At 36.9% G+C, this 10,615-nt stretch overlaps 1 protein-coding gene across 1 annotated transcript; it reads left to right on the forward strand.

The window, feature by feature from the left end:
• The first annotated feature begins 6,805 nt into the window (after positions 1–6,805).
• LOC130467242 (putative disease resistance protein RGA3) lies at positions 6,806–10,304 on the forward strand. Its single transcript, XM_056835694.1, is given in 5 exon segments — positions 6,806–7,066; positions 7,154–7,817; positions 7,819–9,025; positions 9,132–9,138; positions 9,954–10,304. Coding segments are annotated over 5 exon segments (2,490 nt in total).
• Positions 10,305–10,615: the final 311 nt, after the last annotated feature.

Consider the following 10,615-nt stretch of genomic DNA (forward strand, 5'->3'; position numbering starts at 1 on the left):
TTCCCGCTCTCTGATCGCCGACGGAGGCCGATTCCAAATCCAATCCCCTTTTTTTCACACTTCCCTTCTCCCCTTTCTTTCTCTCTCCTTCAACGATTCCACAGTTACATTCTCTCGCTCGGGTACCTTTCTCCAATTCCATTTTCTTCAATTTCTGCTGAATTTCATGAATTCCATATCTAAATTTTGACTAATTATTTTATTAATTAATCTGCAAGCATAATATGATTTCTCCCATTTCAAATTATTACGAACCCTAATTTTTTTTGCTTTTGTTCTGTTGCTGCAGAACTCATCTAATTAGTGACAAAGATATGAGTACTGGGGGAGAAAAGGCGTCAGGTAACACCAAAACTCCTGCAGATTTTCTCAAATATATTCGGGGTCGTCCTGTTGTTGTTAAGCTTAATTCCGGTGTCGATTATCGTGGTAATTTCCCCTAATTCTGTCTCTTTTATCAAAAATAAAATGAAATGCTACATTTTGATTACTTTGTTAATTCATGTATGCGTTTTTGTTGGTGTTTGATATTGTCTTTAAGAATTTCAGTAAATTGATATTATTGTGATGTTAGTGACATAGTAAATAGATCAGGATTTCAATATTATTCGATGTTTTGGGCTGGATTTAATTTCTATTGATTTTAACCTCACAGGGATATTTGTACACTTTTATTGCATTCACTTTGACTCAGTAACCAGTGTTCCACAATAAATCAACCACTTGCCTCTCTTCCTTGGCAGCCTCAAGCTCTTCCTGTGACATCAAGATGATGCCTTGAATACATTCTTCAAGAAGCTGCTTCAATTTATCATCTTCGCTCATTGACTGTCCAGTGGTCTCATCAAGTTTTGCACGTGCTAGCTCCAACAAACCCTGTAAAGCAGCTTCTCGAACAGTTGCATCAAGTTCAGTTACTACAAAACCATCAAATTAGTTTCCCCGTATAAGATAATGAAGTAAATTATTGAGTCTAGTTTGCTTGCACTTGGGAAGAGAGCTCGTTCCTCAATGGTGGCTGCTTGATTTAGATGTAGTACTGCAGTGACTAATGCACTGATCGATATGTATACCAACAGTATAATTCAATTCAATCAATTTCTTATTGGATTTGTTGTTTGAGCATTTCAATTTTCTTTGATTATTACTTCTATTTCATGTTTTAGGTTTAACTTTTTGGTTGATTAATTTGATTAATAGGGTGAACGCTTTGTGGAAATCAAATTCTCCAGTTTAAAAGCATTTTGCGTATTTGGTGCAACTTAGTTTCAAAATAGGTGTATATTGTGCAATAAATTTATAAATAGGGGTATTCTGTGAATTATAAACACGACTTAACGGAGGATTAACGGAAGGTCGGTTTAGGGGTATTTGGTGCAAACTTGGGAAAAAAATAGAGGTATATTATGTGATTTAAAAGACGCGAGGGTATTTGGTGCATTTTTGCAAACCTCGGGGGTATTTCATGAAAAAATCGCACAAAAGTATTGAACATATATTAGTTTTATAAGTTGAATTTAGTTGAACATAATTTTGTATAAGTTGAACATAAGACTTGAAAAACTGAACATCACTCAAAAGTGTTCTTATTTGTGAACATCGTCTTTTATAAACATCATCTTTTATAAGTTGAAAATGATGAGTTATAAATTGATCATGCCAAAATTTAGACAGTGCCAATTTTGATATTTTAGTAAAGAATAATGAACACATGCTTATACAATCTAAACATGATCTTTTAGTAAAGAATAATGAATATTTGTTTTAAAAAATGCTAGCTTTTGGCTCGTTGTTTGGTGGTATACTGCTTTCTTATTAATGTTGTTGCATGTCGTTTAGTTGAACATGATCCTGTATAAGTTGAACATAAGACTTGAGAAACTGAACATCACACAAAGTGTTGAAGATATCATAGTTTTATAGGTTAAATTTAGTTGTACATAATTCTTTATAAATTGAACATGGGACTTGAGAAACTGAACATCACACACAAGTATTAAACATATATTAGTTTTATAAGTTAAATTTCGTTGAACATGATTTTGTATAAATTGAACATAAGACTTGAGAAACTGAACATCACACCAAAGTGTTGAACATATCACAATTTTATAAGTTGAACATGATTGTTTATAAGTTGAACACGAAAGTTGAAAAACTAAACATCACACAAAATTAGTGTTATTATTTGTGAACATTATCTTTTATCAGTTGAACATGATAAATTATAAACTGAACATAACAAATTCAGAATTAATATCCAGCAATAACTACCACAACCACCAAGAACAACAATCCCAAGCACAATACCAACAGCAACAACAACAACAATATCAAGTTACTAAATGTAGCTCATTCTACAATTCTGAACATCGAAATTTTTAAATTAAAATGCACGGTGATAGATCTAAAACTGCAACATAAAATTGTTGTTCAAAAAAATGAACATCCACATATATTAATTTGAACATCTCCAACCACGAAATCAATTAACGACAATATGCAAATTAAAATCACAATCAAATTTGGTGTTGAAACTAGCAAATTATTAAACACGAATTCGCAGCAAATGGACATCGAATAGCTGCAAAATAAAGATCGATTTATCAAGAAAAATCACGAATTTCACACAAAGAAAAATGGATTGGCGTAAAGAGAGGAGAGAGATATGTGACGGATCCGATCAAAAAGTCGCCGGAATCGATCAAAAATTCGTTGGAATCAATCAAAAACCGGCAGATCCGGCCAGAAATTCTACAAATTGGATCAGAAAATTGACAGACTAGATAAAAAATTCGGCAGATACGCCCAAAAATTCGACAGATCAGACTAGAAATTCGACGGATCCGACTAGAAATTCGCTGGAATTGCATGAGTAACCGTCGACGTGGAATCGGTAAGAGTGAAATTGGAGGTTTAAAGAGAGAAATAATGTAATTTGATGAGAGAGAATGTGGAGGTTTTGATGAGAGAGAAAATGGAGTTTGATGAGAGAGAAAATGGTGAGAGGTTAGAGGAGAGAGAAAAATGGGCATGTTATATATAATGTAGTGTGTGGCCTATGTATCTAGAGATAGATGCATACATATGCACCTATTAATTATTAGAGAGAGTACTGCCACGTATAGACATACTACTGCCTACAATAGGTTTATGACCTGTTAAGCCCAATAAAAGTCGTTGAGTATTAAATGTGGATTGTTAAAAATATGTGGTAGGATGGCACAACTATAGGGCACAACTCCGCAACTGCTTCACAGCTACAAACACCGGCCATTAGCTATATAATAATTAAGAAACAACAGGTGACAACAGTCAAGCTAATGAGCACTACAATGAGCAAAACACAATAAGCAGCCAGAGACCATTACAGAGGAGGATTTCATCATAACTCAGAAAAACCCAGTTACCCCCTTTTCCTTGAAGCCATTGGAATTGGTCAGATACTCCCTACAATGAATCCTACTACAACACTGCTTGAAGTGAAGCATCTTGTCGATCATGCTCACAAGGTGTTTGTTAAAATGTCCAAGAGAGCATTTCTACAGGTAAACTCAAACTGGACCTGTGTATCTTCCCTACACACTTTATTAACTTGTTATAGCCTTTTTTTAAGTCTATGAAATACGAATTATTTCCACAAGATCACAGCTCCACCATTGAAGCCAATATTGTTTAGCCAAACAATGAAATCAGTCAATCACCCACTCCTATAGTCCTTGTTTGTACGTCTTATATCCCAATTTCTAGATAATTAAGTGGAATCTTTTAGTAGTCTAGTAGACTTAATCAACATCCAGCTCATATAAATTTGCAGCAAATCAAAGATTAAACTTCACATCAATAGTCTCCCTTAGAATAAAGGGTTAGAATATGACGATGACGTTGGTACATGCATGTGCCTTATAGTCCCTTCAACATCATTGCAACTCAAAATTTAAACAAATGTTTTGATATTATCTTACCAATTTGTATGTGAGTTTTTTGTTTGTTCAAAATAAGGCAAGTAGTTTGCTATCGCAACAAAGTTTGACTAGTATTATATATAAAGACATTATATGTTCTGTATTCTCTTGTGTTTTGGGGATTGTCTCCTCACTCTCACCAAAAGATAAATATACACAATACAGGGGACAATAAACTAAATTTTTAGTATGGGAGTAAAAGAAAGGAAAGGAAATGATTTTTAGTATGTTCTAATGTTTGATTAGATAAATGATATAGGATTTTGTTAATATTAAACCCAATATTGCAATGAGTTTCAGTTATGGTATATTACTAGATATTTATTTTGGAGATATATTATGTTATTGTATTCCTATTTTACGAGTTGTATTTTAGGGATAGATTTGTTAGTATATTGGTTTCTCCTAAATTGTAAGATTCTAATAATATTGTGTTTCCTAATACTAGGGCTAGGGTTAAGAAGTTGGGGTATATTAATAGGGATTTATATACCATTATGATTGATATGTTTGAGATCCTGAGCTTGAGCATAGTTTGAGAGAAACACATGTGAGGTTGATTAATTGTATTATTAATAACGGTTTTGATTAATAATACAAATTGGGACGTGGGTATACCACATTATTAATATTGTGTGTGCTTTGTCTAGTTGTTATCTCGTACTATTCCTAACAAGTGGTATCAAGAGCTAAGGTTCGTGATGGAGAAATTTGGTGGAAGGTTTGAGATTCAATTGTTCAATGGAAGGAACAATTTTGCCTTATGGCAGAGCACGGTGAAAGATCTCCTAATCCAACAAGGGTTGTATGGGACCCTTGAAGACAAGAATCCTAAAGAAGTAGAAAAGGCAAAGTGGGAAGACATGAAGTTACGTGCGGCATCGACAATCCGGTTGGCCCTTGCACCGGAAATTAAGTATGATGTTCTTGAGGAAGATAACCCTAAAAGTTTGTGGGAGAAGTTGACAAAGACATACCAGTCCAAGTCTTTGGTCAACAAGTTATTTCTCAAGAAAGATTTGTTCGGACTCGAGATGGAAGAAGATGGAGATTTGAGAGATCATCTGAATCGTTTCAATGGCTTGATCAACCAACTGAATAATTTGGATGAAAAATTAAAGGATGAGGAAAAAGCTATTCTTCTACCTGTGTCTCTACCGAAGAAGTATAATAATGTGATTACTTCTTTGTTGGTGGGGAAAACGAAGTTGGCTTTGGAAGAGACTATTGTTGTTCTTCTAGAGAACGAAAAATTAATGAAGCAAGGATCGGGTGACTCATCAGATGGAGGAGCATTCGTGGTAGATGCATGTGACAAGAGAATTAAATTTGGTGAGAAACATAACCCTAATATTAAGTGTTTCTATTGTGGAGAGTTGGGTCATATACAAACTATGTGTCCCAAAGAAAAAGAAGACTTGAAGGAGTTGAAGAAAACTCGCGAGAAGGGACGTGTTTTGTATGCGGAAGGAGATTATGATGATGTTGGTGATGCTCTTTTGGTTCAAGAAGATAAGGGGCCAAAAGACGGTTGGGTGCTTGACTCGGGAAGTTCTCATCACATATGTGCTAGGAGAGAATGGTTGCCATCCTATGAAGAGTGTGAAGGGAATATGGTTACTTTGCCGGATGGTAAGAAAGTAAAAGTTGACGGCATTGGTGAGGTTGCGGTAAAACTTTGCAATGGCCGTGTTCAGAAGTTAGCTGAAGTGAGGTACGTACCAAAGCTAGAACGGAATCTAATTTCATTGGGCAGATTAGATGGTTTGGGATATACTGTTATGGTGAACAACAGTAGTTTGGAGGTCACTAAAAAAGGTTTGGTGATACTCAAAGGTTGGAAGAATAAAAGAAATCTATTTGTGTTAGATGGAGATGTTCTTGTTCGAGGGGAGGCATTGTCGGATGGACGACGGTGTTTCAATAGTGACCGTTAAATCGGTTGTGGCCATATTGGGTTGAAGGGGAGGAATTGTTAATATTAAAACCAATATGGCAATGAGTTTCAGTTATGGTATATTACTAAATATTTATTTTGGAGATATATTATGTTATTGTATTCCTATTTTACGAGTTGTATTTTAGGGATAGATTTGTTAGTATATTGGTTTCTCCTAAATTGTCATGTTCTAGTAATATTGTGTTTCCTAATACTAGGGATAGGGTTAGGAAGTTGGGGTATATAAATAGGGATTTATATACCATTATGATTGATATGCTTGAGATTCCGAGCTTGAGTATAGTTTGAGAGAAACACCTGTGAGGTTGATTAATTGTATTATTAATAACGGGTTTGATTAATAATACAAGTTGGGACGTGGGTATACCACGTTATTAATATTGTGTGTGCTTTGTCTAGTTTTTATCTCGTACTATTCCTAACAGATTTGATGGGAACGGAAAGGAAATGAGAGGAAAGATCCTTCATAAAAATCTCAGTTTCCTTTCCTCCCAAATTTGGGGGAATTTGAGAGTAAAGAGAAAAAAAAAGCTGACATTTACATTTATTTTCTCTTCTCCTCATTTCCATCCCTTAAACCAAATGTAGAAAAATAAAATCACTTTCTTTTCCTTTCTTTTTCCTTCCCTTCCTTTCCTTTAATAATAATGAACCAAACAGGGCCTAATTTTTGCAGCAACCAAAAAAAAAACCTATGAAGATGCCACATTATAGGTTAGCCATATTGCCTGATATATTACTTATCTTTTTTAATGTCAACTATACCCAATAAAAACTGTTATATGCACTAAAAGTACTAAGAAACTGACTCCATTATTTCTCTTCATTTCCTTTGCATTCTCAAAAAAGGAAACTCTGGTTCGTAAGAGAAAAGAGAGAGATGGATGTGTCAGGAGGTCTTTCACTGGTGCAGACCGTCCTCCAACTGCTGGGTTCTCCCATTTGGATGGAGATTCAAGCTGTGTTGGGTGTAGAGTCCCAACTTGACAAACTCAAGGTCACCATGTCCACCATCCAGAACGTCCTCCTTGATGCTGAAGTTCAAGAGCGACTGCACCATGGTCATCGCAGTAACGTCGAACGTAGCAGACTTGAGGGGCTTAAAGAAGCCCTTTACCAAGCCGATGACTTGCTTGACGAGGTTACCACTCATGCTCATCTCAAGCAACTCATGTCAGGTAACAAATAGAGTAAAGAGGTGTGCCTTTTCTTCTCTTGCTCTAATCAGGTTCATTCTGCTTTTACATGGTCTCGAGAGATCAAGAATATTGGGGAGGAATTGGATGACATTGTCAAAGATCATCAACATGTCTTTGGCTTAACATATCCAGTTGGTCTCGAGCACAACCGGGTGAGAAAGAATCCTAGAGAAACACACTCTTTTGTGTCCGAGGAGGAAGGTGTGATTATTGGGAGAGATGATGATAAGAAAACAATTATAAAAATGGTACTGAACGCTACTATTGGGGAAGATCTTTCTATTATCAGCATAGTTGGGATTGGAGGGATGGGAAAGACAACTCTAGTTGGACTTGTTTATAAGGATGAGGAGATCTGTATGAAATTCCCTCTAAAAATGTGGGTTTGTATCTCTAATGATTTTGATGTGAAAGCGCTTGTTGGTGAAATCCTTGCAGTTTTAAAGCCTGAATTCAAGCAAGATGGCCTGAATTTGGACATGCTCCAGATAAAGCTTCGGAAAGAACTTGATGAGAAGAAGTATCTCCTAGTTTTGGATGACGTATGGAATGAGGATCCGAGTAAGTGGCATGAATTGAGAAAACTATTAATTGGAGGTGGGAGGGCTAGCAGAATTCTAGTGACTACTCGCTCCAAAAAAGGTGGCAGAAATTGTCGAAAGCCCACAAATACATGTATTGGAGGGCCTTTCTGAGGAAAACTCTTGGAATTTATTCCAGAGAATGGCACTTAAACCAGAGGAATTTTCAGTGAAGCCACACTTAGTGGAAATCGGAAAAGCGATACCCCATAAGTGTGCCAACGTCCCACTTGCCATAAGGGTGCTTGGAAGTCTTCTTCGAGGTCAGGGTGAAAGTATGTGGCAGTATTTGAAAAACACCGACTTGATAAACATAAAACAAGATGAGATCAATGGTATTTTACCTGTTTTGAAGATTAGTTATTACTATCTTCCGTTCCATTTAAAGAGTTGCTTCAGTTACTGTTCTATATTCCCAAAGGATTATATTATTGACAAGGAGAAGTTGATCTGTCTTTGGATGGCACAAGGCTTCATTATACCATCAGACGGAGATAGTTTTGAAGATGTAGGGGAGGAGTATTTCACGCAATTACTACAAAGGTGCTTCTTCCAAGATGTACAACGAGACGAGGAAACTAATGAAATTGAATCATGCAAAATGCATGACCTGATTCATGATCTTGCTAGTGAAGTAGCAGGAACAGAAATTGTATCGTCCAAGTATAAAACAAGGGGTTTTAGAACAAAAACTCGTCATATATTTATTGATGAAATTACCAACACCCTTGAAGATGTTTATAGTGACTTCACCAAGATGAAAAGGATGCATACAATTTTCAGAAGTATTGAGTTCCGCTATTCAGGAAATGGGGTCGAGTTCTCAAAATTAAAATATATAAGGGTATTAGACTTGAAGTCTTCTGATTTGGAATCATTGCCGAGTGATATAGGTAAATTGTTGCATCTAAGATATCTTGACCTCTCACATAATTCTAAGCTCTTTATGTTGCCCACGTCCATTACCAAACTTTACAACTTGCAAACATTGATCTTAAGTCATTGTCATAGTCTAAAAGCTTTTCCAAGGGACTTGAGCAAACTTGTTAATCTTAGGTACCTAAATATACGTGGTTGGAGGGAATTGATTCATATGTCTCTGGCTATGACATCTCTGCAAACGATGAATGGGTTTGTAATGAAAGGAACAAGCAAAGGTTGGAATTGGGAGTTACCTCCTCGTTGTTCTGTGTCTTCTGACCGTCCACATATTTTCATGAATAATAAACACGCTATGGTAATTTACCATGTTACAGAAGATGCAGTAGATGTTAGGGAAGTGGGATTTCTGTTAAAAAGTCGACATTTGAGGATAATCAGGTATTTTTGGGATGAGGTCGGGAAAGAGGATACTAATGCAGAAGCATTGTTGCAAGGGCCGCAGCCCATCCTAGTCTTATAAATTTGTTGTTGTATTTTTATCCAGGAGTGAGGTTCCCGAGCTGGGGTGGCTCCCGCTCATCAATAATGAATCTCCAATCTTGCCTCCCAAATCTTGTTAGAATAACACTCAATACATGTGAGATAGGGAAGTCAATGGGGCGGGGCGGATGCGGATGTAGGTCCCTCCATCCCCGCCTAAAATTTTCATCCCCATCCCCGCCCCATCACCCATGGCGGGTACAAAATTCATCCCCATCCCCGCCCCAACAGGTATTAACTAAAATCCATCCTCGCCCCACCACCCAAATGGGTATCCATCCCCTTCTTATCCCCGCCCCATACCGCGCCAATACCCGCCTAAATTTTCTTATTTAGCAAATACTTATCATATATACGGGAGTAATGAAAGTTAAATTTAGGGAAAAAATACCTTATGGCTAAAGTAACATATATAGTAAAAAAAAATACCCGTCATAACAAAAATATCCAAACAAAAAACATAAAAATCTCACCTAAATTCATATTATCTCCTAGACATGCAAATAAATTCACACTTACCCCATCACCCATGGCGGGTAATGGGTATGAAGTGAGGAGAGTGGAGATGGGGCGGGGCGGGCGGGAATGGGGCGGGTTCAACACAAAATCCACACCCGCCCCATCACCCATGGCCGGTACGATTTTTATACCCATCCCGCCCCATCACCTGTCAAACCTACCTCCATCCCCACCTACTAGGGGCGGATGCGGGGTGGGTCTCCCATGAAACCCGCCCCACTGACATCCCTAATGTGAGAGGTTGAAGCATCTTCCATTGGTGAGTCAACTGCGTCATTTGAAATTCCTTAGTTTACAATATTTGTAGGAAGTGGAGTATATTGAGACTAGTAATGTTAGTGAAGAAGGGGTTGCAACAACATCATCAGGAAGGTCAACACAAGGTGGACCAGATCATGACTTGATTTTCTTTCTAGCCCTTGAAGAGCTTGTGTTGAATGTGTTACCAAAATTGAGGGAATGGAGGAAAACAGAATCAGAATCAGAATCAGGGAAGGCTGAGACAAAAGAAGCGATAGGGTTTAAATCAAATTCATACTCATTTCATCAGCTTTCTTATTTGGTTATTTCGCATTGTGATAGTTTGAGAAACTTTCCCCACTGTCTGAAACTGGAAGAATCGAACATTGACCTGAAAGAAATTAGAAGTCGGAATTAGATATTGTGGTCATTTGGGATTTGCAGAAAGTTGGAATCACTTCCTGAATATAGATGTGCGGAATAACTCGGAGCAAGGAACGATGCTAGAAGTCCCTCAGTGATCATTGAATTTCATAATTGATATTCCAGTAGGAACACACACAAGAGGGGGGGTGAATTATAATTCGAACTTTAGGAGAGTTTCTTGCGGAACTTAGAAATATTAAAGGAACCGAGAATTAGGAAAGAAAAAAGCAATAATTTAGAAAACTTCTTGACACTAATCAAGAAGAGAATTCCTTTATATTATGGTAATGCCTCGATTACAAT

The sequence above is a fragment of the Spinacia oleracea genome, chromosome 2 (genome assembly GCF_020520425.1).
Source record: "Spinacia oleracea cultivar Varoflay chromosome 2, BTI_SOV_V1, whole genome shotgun sequence".
Classification (NCBI taxonomy): Eukaryota; Viridiplantae; Streptophyta; class Magnoliopsida; order Caryophyllales; family Amaranthaceae; genus Spinacia; species Spinacia oleracea.